The sequence below is a fragment of the Lissotriton vulgaris genome, chromosome 12 (genome assembly GCF_964263255.1).
Source record: "Lissotriton vulgaris chromosome 12, aLisVul1.2, whole genome shotgun sequence".
NCBI lineage: Eukaryota > Metazoa > Chordata > Amphibia > Caudata > Salamandridae > Lissotriton > Lissotriton vulgaris.
This window is the reverse complement of record NC_141700.1, coordinates 547,458,795-547,473,267: the sequence shown is the minus strand read 5'-3', so window position 1 is coordinate 547,473,267 and position 14,473 is coordinate 547,458,795. Positions and strand designations below refer to the sequence as shown.

Below are 14,473 nucleotides of genomic sequence, written 5' to 3'. Positions count from 1 at the left end.
GCAACTCACTGAGGTGTCATCAGTTGTATCCAGAAGCTAAAGGAAAGCACTGCTTATTCCAGCAGACATGATGCACTGCAGCACTTTGCCTGACACCTTTGCCCCGGTGGCTATAACTTCCAATCCAAACTCTGCCTAAATAGTTCAATGGGTTTGAACATCTCAAGATCCACGTTCCAAACACTCTACCTTGTCTAATCACAGTGATTGCAACTGGACAGTTGTGTGCACAAACTGAGTTATTTGGTTGTCCACTTGGAGTGCACTGGTATCTATGGAGTCAGTGCACAAGCAATAAACGACAGGAACTACTAAAGATACTGCCCCAGATCTGACATAATAGCATGTGCGCCTCAAAACTGGCAACATCCTTCCTTCCAGGTGCCTCCGTGTCCTGTAGGGCGCCATGAGCATGCAATGAACTGTTAACTGTGCTACGGGACTTGTAGTTTCGCTTTTATCCATTTAATTATGACTTTTACACATATTTTTCTTAGTGGTCTACTGCGCATGCAGAAGATCACAAAATGTGCCCAAGCGTTATTTTTTCAGTTTTTTTTTTTAACTTATAGTACTTTACAGAGCATATTTACATCTCATTTTTGCTAAATCGTTGGATGAACAAAACCAAAACTAAAAAAATAATTAAAAAAAACAAAATATGAGCCTGCTATTCAAGTGAGATTTTAATCACAGGCCAAGGTGTGGTTAGAAAGGTCACACAAGGTAAACGTCAATTCGACAGTTACGAAGTAAATGCATATTTTTTTTATACTAAACCATTTCACAGCACTGAGAGTCAAAAACTGGAGGGGCGCGGGGTCAGGAAAAGAGGCTGGGAGAAGAAGTTAAGGAGCCTAGGTCAGCCTGCTGCTTCCGGTAAGCCTTTAAGGCATAAGTGCTGACAATGTTACGGGCCTACCAAGTGAAGTGAAAGAACATGAGTCACCAGATGGTGCATTGCTGGCGCGCGGATTCTCCCAGGTCCATGAGGGAGTAGTTCATTCAGTCCAGGTTTATTCTTTGCATTCAGTGAATTACAATCCTGATTTTAAAGGGGGTTCATCAAGACTACAGATACCAGAATGCAAAGAAAAAACCCGGACTGGGTGAGATCCTCGCACATGGAACTGGGAAATTTGGAGAGCTGCGCAGTTCTGCACTTCGTTCCACAATCAAAACCAGCTCTTGAGTTTTGCTTTACTTTTAAAACCGTTGCTGCTTCGCTAAAAACTGCCGCGGCTTGCTAGAGGGTTTATATAGCGAGCTTCTTGGCACTGAAGACCCTGGCGTGTGACCTGCCGCGCGCACAGACCGAGGCGGGCTCTGCACACTGCCCCGAGCCTGTAGATGTGCTTTAGCAACACTTCCAGATGAGAGTTTGTGAAGTGCACCCTCTAATTACCGAAACCTGCAGCAGCGTCGCGTCACAAGAGGGTGTCCTGCAGAATACCTGGTTTTAAGGAATACCTTTCTGAATTACCCGTTAACAGACTTTTCACACAGTTTCCAAAACTAGTCTGCACCCGCTTTACACCCAAGACCTGCCACATGGCCCGTGGATAGTGGGAAGATTCCGCAGGAGACTTTAAGAAGATCCATCGATTCAGCATTGTCACTTGGTCATTGTCACTTTGCATGATACATGAATGAATGAATGAATGATTTTGTGAAGCGCACTGCTTTCGTTCGAGCAGCGGAGCTTTGTATAATTTGAAGCTTATGAAGTTGCCTCTTTGGGAGCCCAGGTTAAGGTGAGAAGCAATAGTCCCTTTTGGACAATGGATGCCTGGGTGCCCTAGGAACAGAAGCTCAAGCCTGCCGAAGAATTTTTCAGAAGGACACTGTTTCCAGAAATGTGGTAGTGGAAAGATAAATTGGAATCAAAAATTATGCCTAGATCTTTAGCATAGAAAGGAGGTGTTGGAGTGGGCCTGAGCGCAGACAGCCACCAGTTTGAGTTCCAGATGGCTTAACCAGAATCTCAGTTTTAGACGAGATTAGTACAAGACATTTGGGATAGACCAGCTCCCCTTTCGTTGCAATACACTATCTAAATCCCAGTTGTCAATCGCCAGGCCCCCCTCTAACCTAATAATAATTGAGTACAATGGAAAATAAATGAAGCCAAAAGACTTAATACTGGACAGAGGGGTGGCGTATAGATTAAACAACACAGGACTAAGAACCGAAGACCAGGGCACTCTGATGGGATGATCTGTAGAATTGGATTGGTATGGCAGCAGTATTACAGTCTGGGAACACTTGTAGAGAACGGACCAACACCAGCCCAGGGCTTGGTCCGCCACCGCAGCTTCAGATAGACGCCGAATAAGGATGGGGTGGGAGATCAGTTGAAGGCTGCGGACTGATCCAGCATCCTAGATTCAGGCAAATCTGCACAAGTCGAAGTTCATTTCGTACAGACAGTAAGACCTATTCCATACTGAAACTTGGCCAGAAACCAGAATTGGTGGCGCGTCAAAGAATTCAGAGGCTTCCAGATAAAAGGAGAGAGGCAGATTTACTAGGATCCGAGGATTTTTGTTGGAGTTGAAGCGGAGAGACCGACCTCAAATTTGCTAGACCTTCTGATCTGGAAAGGGTTTTTTAAGCAATGGAAAGACAATACCCTACTTCTAGGAATCAGGTAAAATGCCATGAAGAAGGGACTGACCGAACAATAAACGTAAGACTGGGAGTGCCTAATGAAGACTAAAGATTCCAGTATTTAGTGGGGCATGGATCCAATGGAGACCCTGATTTAATGCAGGAGAATCCGTCTCCAGCAAATGTTTCTTCCGGAATATAGAAGGTCAAGAGAGAACCGTTGGCTTTAGAGGTAACCCTCATGATTCAGGAAGAGGCAGACGAGCCACAAACATCTCTCAAAGATGTTTAACATTGCACACATCAACATTTAGGTGATTGAACGAAGTCAGGAATTTGCCTTTTGGTACCGTCATGCCTGCAGTCCTCTAGTTTTCTAACTATCATTCCATCCCAAAATTCTACAGTAGTCTACAATTCCTTAGATAAGGCAGAGAATCCAACTAGTTTTGTTATCATTGAAAATGTTACGGATGATAGATTGTTAAGTCTCTCTATGGTCCAATCAAAGGATAACTCCATTCCCCTCATCCATTGTCAAGTAGTTCTACATTTCTGTTTTCGGGTGACTAAATTTCCACCAAGGGTGCTAAATTCGATAACTTGGTCCCTTTGAAGCATATGTTCCAGACTAATCATGCTACAATTTACCCAACTCACATCTCTATCTTCTGGTATGTCTACCAAGAAGAGCTATTCTCCTGCTGCGTTGAGGGCATCATTAAACCAGGAAAAAGCTTTGGATTAAAGAGCAGTTTTTTTCCTGTTAAATACTATGATATAGAACAAGGATTAACACACCTAATTGATTTCGCCTATGCAAGATCTATTGACTTTGGCAATATTTTTTTACATGCTCCTCGCGCTGCTGTGGATCTGTGCAACACTGCTTAAATGAAATAAAAAAGCATGCCAACAAAACTCACGTTCACCAGGTCATAGAACTTTGTTTTCCCTTTAAACAATGTTGAACAGCACCCCGCACTGCTGTGCAATATGTGTTGGAGTGGAGTAATCGGACATGAAGTCGAGTGGCATAAAGTTTTGTGGAGTGGCGTGAAATGGTGAAGAGTGGAGGGAAGAGGCGTAGAGTGGAGTAGAGTGTCGTAGATTGGAGTGGTATGGAGTATGCATGGTGTGGTAGCATACGGCCATCACAGACAACACATTTTCAATTTAAATGTCCATTATATTTGTACAGACATACTGTTGTACAGAAAACATTATACAGTGCACAAGCGAGAATGTGTGGAAACTGCATCACCTAGTGTACTGATTTATAAGGATCGTATTAAAATGATATTTGTTTCCACTACATTTCAGATTTAGAAAAAAAAGTGCTTCATTTATGCTTTCCTAATTCTGATCTATTTTGAAATATCTGCACAGTTCATATACAGTTAAATGTTGTAGTGTGCTAGATAAAAGCATTTCCTTTCATATCCCCAGACTGTCTCATAAATCCTCTCACTTTGAAGTCCGAGAAAGAAATGTAAACACCAAGCTCCTTTGGAAGACAGATCCTCACATTTGACCTACGTCTATGAATGCATAGCAAATGTGACAAGAACAACATTTAATGGACTGTTTAGATAAAGTGAGCACTCCTGAAAGAATACAAGCAGTGAGTCAGAGAGGTGGTGCACAGGCTATACTCCACTGGAGTACAAAAACATGCTTGACAGCCGAAAATAAATAAATCTAGAAAATAGAAAGCAAGCAAACGTGAGTTACAAAGACTCAAGTTTGCAAGCAATGGGCGGAAGGCATTCCTAGGTCAGCTTTCAGAATGTCCCAAAGAGAGCCTTCAGGCAACCAGACAGCTGTGTTGTCTAGTAGGCTTCGACCTAAAAATGGACTAAGGAAATGTATTACCTTGCTAGCAGGGAGAAGATTCGGCTTAAAGAAAGTGCAACGGCTCTGTAAAAGCTATTTAATCATATTTTCTTAACCTAAAAGAGAACAACACCTTCCATCTACTCTTTTTCTCTCCTTTATCAATTCTATGTATATGATGCAGATTATGTATTGGTAGTAAGGAGATGAATTGCTTCTAAAACGTCATACTTCAATAGGTTGCCATATGGCATATTGTTACATGTAAAGGTTATATCCATGTTTTGACAGAGTGCTGGCGCACATTAAGAAAGCCGAGTAGGAATATAAAGTATGAAATAATGTAGAATTATACTTGTGATTAAGAACTGAATGTGATCAAGTATGATCGTTTGCTTACATGTTATTGAAGACATTTGAAAAATGTATTTCAAGCTAAAGAATGACGGGTATGTTCGCCCCTCCTCTGGCCCCGTGACTCTGAAAGGTGCCAACCTGGTCCCACTGACAAAGCACTCCACAGCGGAAGAGCTCTGTAAGACTGTTCACGATCTGTTTCCCATTTCAGAAGCGGTGTCATGCTTTAAGGTGCCCTGAAGACTGTCCAGAGACGCATTTAGGCTCTAAACAACATCAAAAAGCACAGACTTCCCCTATGTGGGTCCCGGCAGAGTCGGATCTCAGAGAGACACGGATAGTCACCTGCAGAAACCTCTTCCCTTAGCAACAGAGAGGCCTCGGGAGCGAATGGGCTCCCAGCAACTGACAATACGAATAAAAGGGAGGCCTTACTCACACCTGGAGGCCATTATTGAGGACACAAGCTGCCTGGGAGGCAGGTTCGTGGGCGTGACAGCAAACGACCCCCTCTTTCCATTACAGAGGAAGAGGGTTGTTTATTTGCCCCAAACAGTGTCGTGGGCGTAAAACAAAGAATTGGAAATGCACCCCTCCCACGTCGCTTTAAGTGGTGAGAAGGTTTGTTTACTGTCACTGCAGATGTTCACGGCACCGTCACAGCTGCCTGTGGGGATTAACACGTGACACTTTCCCTTGTTGAATTTCCATAAGAAACTGCCCACTTTAGGAACACACGTACGGGCAGACGCATTCACCGAATGTTAAACTTGTATGCAACCCATGATGCACTTAAAAAAACGTAAGAAATCCGCTGTTCAGTGGGAGAGGGGGTGTCAGGCGGCAGCCCGTCTCGTTATAAAATTCAAATGTAGGTATTCAACCGAAACTTGAATTTTATTTTCTTTCTTCTCACTCCTTTCTCTTCTCTGTATCACGTTTTCTTCCTCCTCTCCGTCTCCTTGTTTCTGCTTCTTTTCTATTCCCTCTCCTCCTCCCATAGATTAATTAGTTATATCATTTCAAAAGCTAATGCGCATTTTTGATTTTTGAAACACGAGTACAACTTTCAACAGTGCTTCGTTTTGCAGGCTGGCTTGACGTTTGGGACATGTATTGAAAATGTGAAAAAGCTTCGGGCACCGGGGGAGTCCTCTGAAAACCTGGACGTCTGTCACCCTACCCCTTACCATCCCTGCCTTACCCCCCTCTCGCTTACCTCTCCCGCCGTACCACGGCTTCTTCAGTTTGTCGCCCTGCCTCGGTCGGAGCTACGAACATGCATCAGGTGCAGTGATACCGCGGCCCAGGGAGTTCGAGGGCCCAATGTGCCCTATTATTGTATTATCTTACTATCAAATCATGGGATTGGTGGGCGGAGTTCCTCGCTTGCAGGGGTCCTGGTGCGAGCACTTCCCTTTCTTAACCTCAAGTCTAGGCTCTGAAATGCATCCTTGGCTGGGGTGCAGAGGGGCCCTCAGACCCTCTGGCCCGGTGCCACTGCACTTGCTGCAGGACTGATCGCTGCCCCATCCTTTCCTCGGTTTCTCAGCGAATCGCTTCCCCCTCTGTGCAAGTTTCTCCCACTCTCTCTTGTCCATTTCCCTGTCGTTTTGGGGTTCTTCTTAACTCTCTAACCCCCCACCCCTCCCCCCGCCCCTCTCGCACTTTCGCTTTTCTCCAGCTAGCATCTTGCCCTTGGTCGTGTCTCTCCACTCCCAAGCCCCCTCTCGGTCTCATTTTCCATCGCCCACCCTTCCTGCATTTCACCCTGTCCCCTATCCCCCACTCTATCCTTGACTCTCTATCCTTGACTCCCTCTCCATGCTCTTCACCCCCCTTCTTCTGGCTGCCCCCCTCCTGTAAAGGGCCAGGCTGCGAGAGAGTGGCCGAGGTGAAGGAGTGCCGGGGTGAGGGGGCCGTCAGTCGCATCCCCAAGTGAGGGCGGCCGCGTGGCAGGGTCCCAAAGTACACAAAGAACAGCGGAGACTTGTCCGGAGCCCACAGCCTGACGGAAGAGTACACACGCTGCAGGGCACGGGCGCCCTCCACGCCGCCGGCCTCTCTCACTCAGTCTGGCGTCTCCCCCAGCCTCACTCTCACGCTGGGTCCGTCTCGGTCTCTTTTGGAGAATGCCGTGGACCGGGACAGATGGGGGGTGCGAGAGTGAGTGTGCCTCAGGGGAGGGGGGGGGGGGGTGAGAGTGCCTCAGGAACAGCATTCTTCAGTGAGGTAGGAGTGCGTGCTTCACGGAGTGCCAGTCGGTACCCGGAAAGCGAGTGTCGTCTCAGCAGTTGAGAGTGCTTCACGGACACCATGACAAGACCGGGATAACCCTATACTTACTGAGACAGAGACTAGAGTTTGCATCTCGCATGCTGCGTCTGTCTCTCGAACACACTGCAGTCTCTGGCGTCCCTCGCCCTCGCTCTCACTCACCTGGGACAGCCGGAGGCTGGTCCGCGAACCCGTCCTCTGGAACAGAGACTGCCACTTCTTCATGGCGGGACGGTGAACCCCGAAGATGGGGACACCCCACCGACAAAACCCTGGGACAAGCTCCTCGAGACTCCCCGGCGACTGGATCCGTTCACCATGCAACAAAAGTGAAAGGAGGAGCAGCCCTGCGACGGGGTTAACCCTTCAGCGCCCGCGGGCAGCGATGGATGTGACAGCAGGCGCCTGACCACAGTGCAAGTGCAGCACACAAAGTCCCCCCCCCCCCCTACCTCGCTCTCAGACTCGCCCTGGTGCCTGTGGTTGAGTGTGCAGTGAGGTGCCATGGTGTTTGATGGTTAGAATTCTTGTCTTTCTGAGGATGACTTGGGAGGCGGGTGGTTGTTAGTGGTTTGACCTCGGTGGTCCAGACGAGGGTTGTCTGAAACCAGGACACCTGCGGTTCCTTTCCAGCAAGCCTACTTGAAAGTAAAAACAAGCATTTGCAATGCAATAGGGCTTGCATTTGTCAAACTTAGAGCTATTGTAGTTATAAATGACAATGTTTTCTGCTTATATTTTTTTTGTTTACAGCGGAGTGATTATTTAAATTTTTAAAAAGTGCGCGCTATACCATTGTATACGTTTTCACTGCAACTGTCCAGTAAAGCTATGGCTATGTTAACTGAGCAAAGTATACACGCTGCGGGCTAGAAAAGTGTTTTGAATTTTAAAACTATATGAACAGAATACATACAACTTTGACTAGGAAACATACACATGACCGCCTTGAAGACACAGTGCATTTTCGGTTTACTAGGTCTTTAACGTGAGCAGGTAGATTTAGAGAAGGTAACGCAAACATCGAAGTATTTTTAAACAGTATACTTGGAAAGAATGAAACACCAAAATAAGAACCTGGCAGTAGGGTATAAAGTAGCCGGCCTAAGTCTTTTTCAGACCGGTTTCTGTACTCCCTTTCTTCCAAAGCCCCTTTCTTTGGCAAACCCTTGGCTCAAACATGATCTTACCAGAAAATGTTCCAGGATATGAAACTATAGTCACTTAAACTGGATAGAAAATTATGCATAGCACTTTTGAACTTTGCTCCCTCCCCAATTTCCACTGCAATAGCACTTTAATTTCAACAGAAAGCATGGACATGTTGCTGTTATGATAATCCACTGCTCTTTGGTTTCATCCCACACGAGGGTTACGACAACTAAAAATGTTTTAATGTAATTTTTATCTGTATCTGAATTATGACGTTTTTTTTCATGGTGGTATGTTCCACTCTTTTTATGATTTTAACAGATCAAATAAAAGTATTACAAAAATAAACAGTAGACTTATTTAATAATGCAGCTTCGTTCTATTAGTGTCGGCTGATACACTCAAAATAGGTTTATAGCTGAAAACGAATAACGACTGAATGAATAATGACTGTTTACTAACGCAGGCTACACAATATTAGCATAACCCCGTTCCCCTCAAGTTAGCAATAAAAACGCCCCACCATGACGGGAATGCGCATTTTGCTTGACTCAGTGAATGAAAAGGAATAAACAGATACCATCGCTGGTAATAACTACAATGTGCATTTATTTCCGAATGCCCCATAAAATGAAACTCCACATGTGCCTCCCAGGGTATGATAGAGAGTGCATCAGGCCCTCCACACCCCTTAAGGTTGCATTCCTGTTCCCAAACAAGGGGGTTTACTTGCATGCGTTAAGATACAAAGAACCCAGCTGCTCATGGTGCGCTGTCCCGGGGTACTCGATTATAGCACAGGGGGCGACTTATGCAGGCCGCAGCTCCTTTCCATACCACCAGTTCCTGAAGGGAGCATTGGAAAATAAAGCAGATGCAGGTAAACGTTTCTTACTGTCTATACCCTGTTGAATTCAGACAGCAACAGACTCAGCAGGCCCCTGAGGTAACCAGTCTCTTTCGGCTGTAAACAACAAAGAACCACAAGGATCACTGACTGCAAGCAGTAAATTCGACTTCGATTGACCCAACACAGAGCCCAACAAGTGACTTGCAGACTAGCAAGTTCACGTAACCCTGAGAGATATGACCCCGGAAGCTCTAGGGTACTTAAGGATAGAGATAGGAGGAATACATTCACGGTAAGCAGCAACACCCAGAAGAAACTGGCATGTTTAATAAAGTCTACATGGGTTATTACAGATGCAGTGGTGTCTTACCACCAAAATATGTAAAAAAAAAAAAAAGGTTGGTGCAGTATTAGTTGAACTAGGTTGTGAAGTAAATGTGCTATGTTGATGCCACGGCTTAGAGCATTACTTTTGTAGCAATGATGACACATTGTGCTTAAGCTTCAGATGTTTAAAGCTAAAGCACAGCGTGCCGCGATTGCTACAAAAGTAAATAAATAGAAAAAAATAAAGGCGTGCTGCCATTATGTTTTTTCCCCCTATTTATTTATAAGCTAAAGAGCGGCATTCCCAGTGAGGACGAGTTGCAAAAGCCGGACAATACGTTGTGCCTGCTACAGCAAGACATTAATTAAGTAAATAGTGTTCACTAACTGCTAATGATACCTAGAGAGTAAGGACACATGTAAGAGGGGCTGTCCTCATTGGAGGGATCAACAGAAGAGTGGGGGTACTAAGGAGGGACTAATAAGCCTATTCACAATCAAAAGTTCTAATTTACAAAGGACAGTAAGAGGAGCCAATTGAAAAGATGGGCGGGGAAATGGGTGGGGCTCAAAGTCAATACCCGAATAGCAGGGTTGGATTGGCAAAATGGGCAATCATCCATGGGCCGATGTCTGAGTGATAGTTGAGGACCGTTTTTTTAGGGCCTCTGCTAACTGCCCACAGTGCCAGACATTCCCCCTCTTCCCGGCCCCTTCCCAGGGTCGGATTGGGATCACAATTTGGCCCGGGCTATGACGAAAAAAGTGGCCCACGTTCAAGGGGCGTGGCCCACAATTAAGGGGCGTGGCCCACATTCAAGGGGCGTGCCCTTTCATGGAACACCATTTGGTTACTCTTTGAGGTCTAATTTGTAGAGAAATATTTAGTAAATTAAGCCTTTTAAAGCTTACAGAGCAAGTCATATTGGTAAAGACTAGGAGCACTGCAGTTCTGATAACTGAATACTTACTTGCCGTCTTAATGCCCTGCACAATGCCGTTAGATACTCTTTCCCAACCAGCCATGTCCTAGACTCTAATCATCACATAAATCAGAAATCTAGCACAAACTCAAGGAGAAAGGGTAAGACTGCAATCTCTGGGAATAGAAGATGTAATAACAAAAGTAAGAATTTACAAACGAGGAAAAGGCAGTCTAGGGTGTAAAGAATGCTGGAAAATGTATCTGTACAAACTAGTCATAAATATATTTCACAACCAGCAGGTGATGTCCATATACAAAAAACACAGTTCTATTTATGAGTACCAATTACAGTACACATGATCCGATATTTTATTTAAGGGTCTGGGCGATGAAGTGATCTGCCCAGAATCACAGGTTGTTGAGCAGATGCTGGGACTCAAACTTGAATCCCGATCTCTGCAACTCTGGCGTCAGGCCACATATGCCTATGCACAGACCAGAGACGTTTTAAGGCATGGGCAATGTGGGCTCTGGCCCTGGGCCCCAGCCTTTCAGGGAGCCCCCTGATAGAGCCAGCTCTGTTCTGCAGATAATCTTGCCCTAATGACCATGCATACTCCTTAAACAGATTGTTTTAAATACCATTTTTTCACATTTATTTTTCATATGGGTGATGAGTAAGAACCTATCAGAGAGTTTGCAACATCCATAAAATAATGTCTTTGAGATCAAACAGACCATCACATATGAGAAATGGGAGGATGTCACTGAGATTATTTTAATTAATTTTAGTGAGCTGCTACTGTGTTGTAATATTGAAAACACACGTCAATGTCCTTGAATATTAGATGTAAATACATTAAGAATTTGGACAAGTATGGTAGTGCTCTGTCCAGTGACCAGCTTAAAGAGGGAATCAAAGAGCAGAAATTGGATTATAAATTCAAATCTGTTCCGAACAGGGGCCCCAAAATCCTTAAGATGTTTGGCACAGACAAGGAATGAAGTGAGAGGATACTCTTCTTGCACAGGACACAGGGCCAAGGTGACAATGGCCTACCTGCTGAGCAACTAAAAAAACAGCAAGGCCCCTTTCTGTCACAAAATGTTTCGAGCCCTCCAGCGAAAGAGCACCTAATAAGCAGGAAGCCCCTGCTATTATTAAACAACTCCGCCCTCCCCAGACCTTCAGCACAGGAGCACATGAACAGCAGTAAGGCCCCTGCAATTAGTAAATTAATCAGCCTTCTAGGCCTCAGGGCAATGTCCTGGCAGGGGAGCACAAAACACAGCTGTTGGGTCATCCATGGTAGCCAGGGAGAGGCTGAGGTGAAGATGGTGCAAGTTCCAAAAATCACCTGGCCTCCACAGCGAGACCCATTCTTCCTCGCCCACTATGCCCTGAATGTGAAGGGCTGTGGGCGAGGTGTTAAAACTAACACTCTTTATGTGCTGCGTGGGCCCCTGGGGGGCCGAGGTGAAAATGGTTCAAAGGCCTGAGCAACACCTGGCCCCCAGGGAGGCCGATTTTTGCAAACAATCACCCCCTCAGCAGCCACCCTCAGCGTGATTGCTTTGCAGGGCAGGGGGTGAAGGAGAGGCCACAGCGGATAATCGCTGTACGGCCGCACAGTGAAGCTGCATTCATTTCTCTGTCTGTCTCCGTGCCCTCTGTGGGCTGGTTTTTTTCTCTCCCCTTTCCTAGTCCACAGAGAGCACGGAGACAGAGACAGAGAAATGAATGCAGCTTCACTGTGCGGCTGGGAAAGGGGAGAAAAAAACCGGCCCACAGAGGGCACGGAGACACCGGCCCTTCGGCCCATGCCCGAATGCCCGCATTGCCAGTCCGCCCTGCCCATCGCCATGGCTACCTGTCCAGGCCATTGTCATAAGGGGCCGACAGGAGCAGGTGGGCTAGAGACATATGATGCTAAGTTTAGAGGATGGCTGGCAGGGATGTTTGGGCTTGCAGCTGTGTCGTTGGGTGGCCAGTATTGATGCTTTGGTAAATTCAACTTGGTCCCTGTGGGGCCGGCTCCTGCCCTAGAAGCACTACACTTCCTCTACCTATCCTCCATCAGCCGCTACATTGAGGCCATAGTGAAGGAGGAGTGTGAAGATGCTAAGAGGCCAGGTGATGTTGTGGCCTTTGCGTCATTTCTCCACACCCTCCCCTCTGCGCCATTTGGCCAGCCCAGAAGCTGTCTCCTTTACCTGATCCCGACCCCACTGGGGTTTCACGTTCAGCCCATGGTGAGTGGGGTAAGGGGGTTGTGTGCCAAGATCTCGCTGAGAGGCCTGGTGTTGCTTTGCTCCCGCTGGGCCATTTTCACCTCGGCCCCCCAGGGGCCAGCCTGCCCAGAACTTAAGCAATATTTTCATGCAAACCAGTCCTCCGCCAGGCCTTCACACTTAAGTTATAGTTGGAGGTGGGGTGGAGGGGCACAACAGTTAAGAGGCACCGCTGGAAGGAATTGTGGCAATTTTCACCTCAGACTGGCTAGTCTAAATTTTATTATTTAATTTACTAGCACATGCCCAGCTTTTCAGAGAGTGACCTGCCCTCGCTGGAGAGATCTGTATTCTTTCTAGTCACAGTTTTGATTCATCATAAGTTAGCACATGTGGTTAGTGTACCTGCTGCAAAGAACAACGTGTAGCTTGCAAATCACAGATATATTTTATGTAGATAGCTTAGTGAGTTACTTCTTTTGTCATGGACGTCCTTATGTTAGTTGCAGTGCATACATTATAATTGGGACCACTGGAATTATGCATCAGGAAAAGACCAAATTATGTGTTAAGAAAATGCAAATTATGGTGCATAACGTGGTACATTTTGTTAAGTGATAGAAATGGGATTTCCGGTTGGCTAAGGCTTGCGCCAAAGCCAGGCAGAAACCACCACTCTAGTCAGGGCAAGGGAGTTACACGTCAAAGATAACCCCTGCTCACCCTCTAGGTAACGTGACGCGAGCAGCAAGGCTAATCCCGGAGGCAATGTAGGTTAAGTGTTTGCGCGCGCACCCAGCAACAACACCCAAGGCCCACCACAAAGGAAACTCCACACAAGGTTATATATAAAAATAGCCTTTGTATTATACCAAACACATTAGATAATGAACACACACTTTACAATGTGCCAACAGGCACGGGCAGAATTTACAGGGGATATATGTACAGGACAGGGCCACATGGACCACTGTCAGGAATAGGCACTTTTAGAACTAGCACTTGGTAGAATTAGCACTTTGTAGGAATAACTTTTAGAACATATAATAACTGTAGCACCAAATAGCAAATTGTAGCACACAACCAGTAATCACTGGTAACAGGTAAGTACCACCTACGCAACCCTAACCACCTTAGGAAAATATCACGCAGGGAACCATGAGCTCACTAGTAGGACCTATACTAGGAAAAACAACCTCCTAAGCATCACATACATTCAGAGGTATAAAACATTACACATGATGCAGAAATCACATTAGGCAGGTAAATCACAATTGCGCAAAAATCACATAGGGCCAGAAACATGTACCCCACGCAAGGGCACAACACCAGAACTGTCCCCAGGCCAACTGGCCTCTCAGGGGCTGAAACGCCCTGTGTCCAGCAAAGTCAGGGCGGCTGCGCAGGCAGCAAAAGAAGATGGCGCAAAGAGCTCAGGCCTAAACGAAGAAGTTGCCCACAAAGTGCTGGGCAACTGGAGAACTGAGCCTGGCACCACTGTGCCTCCTGGCTCTCCTGTGGGGCTCTGAACAAGCAATGGGGCCCAAGAGCACGTGGGAGCCTGGGAGCCTTGTGGGCTCTGCGACCAAACAACTGGGCCCTTAGGAGCCTCGTGGGCTTGGAATACACTGTGCCCCCTTTGAGCCTTGTGGGCTCTGATCAATTAAATGCCCCCGAAACTGTTGGAGCCTCTTGGGCTCGAACAACAATGCCCATCGTTGGAGTCCCTCTCGAGGGGACTCGGGAAATAACAAAAAAATGCCCCCTTTCCAGGTGGAGCCTCGGGCTCAAACTAAAATGTCCCCCAGCACTGGTGGAGCCTCTCGGGCTCTAAACCAATGCTGCAATTATCATAGGATGCAACTAGAACACAGTGTCCTGAAAGGTGAAAGTCAATAGACAATTAT

The 14,473-nt window shown here is 46.3% G+C and overlaps 1 protein-coding gene across 2 annotated transcripts in view; it reads right to left on the bottom strand.

Moving 5' to 3' along the window:
• Window positions 1-7,413, bottom strand: part of ANKRD35 (ankyrin repeat domain 35) — a 230,343-nt gene extending 222,930 nt beyond the window's left edge. The window contains exon 1 of one of the 2 annotated variants that reach the window (XM_086945353.1): window positions 7,243-7,413. Coding sequence is in view for 1 of the 2 variants with exons in the window: in XM_086945352.1 (XP_086801478.1) it covers window positions 7,243-7,305 (63 nt within the window). In the remaining variant the exon portion in view is untranslated. The remainder of the gene's footprint in view (window positions 1-7,242) is intronic. The other variant, XM_086945352.1, reaches the window with a different exon arrangement.
• Between the last annotated feature and the right edge of the window lie 7,060 nt (window positions 7,414-14,473).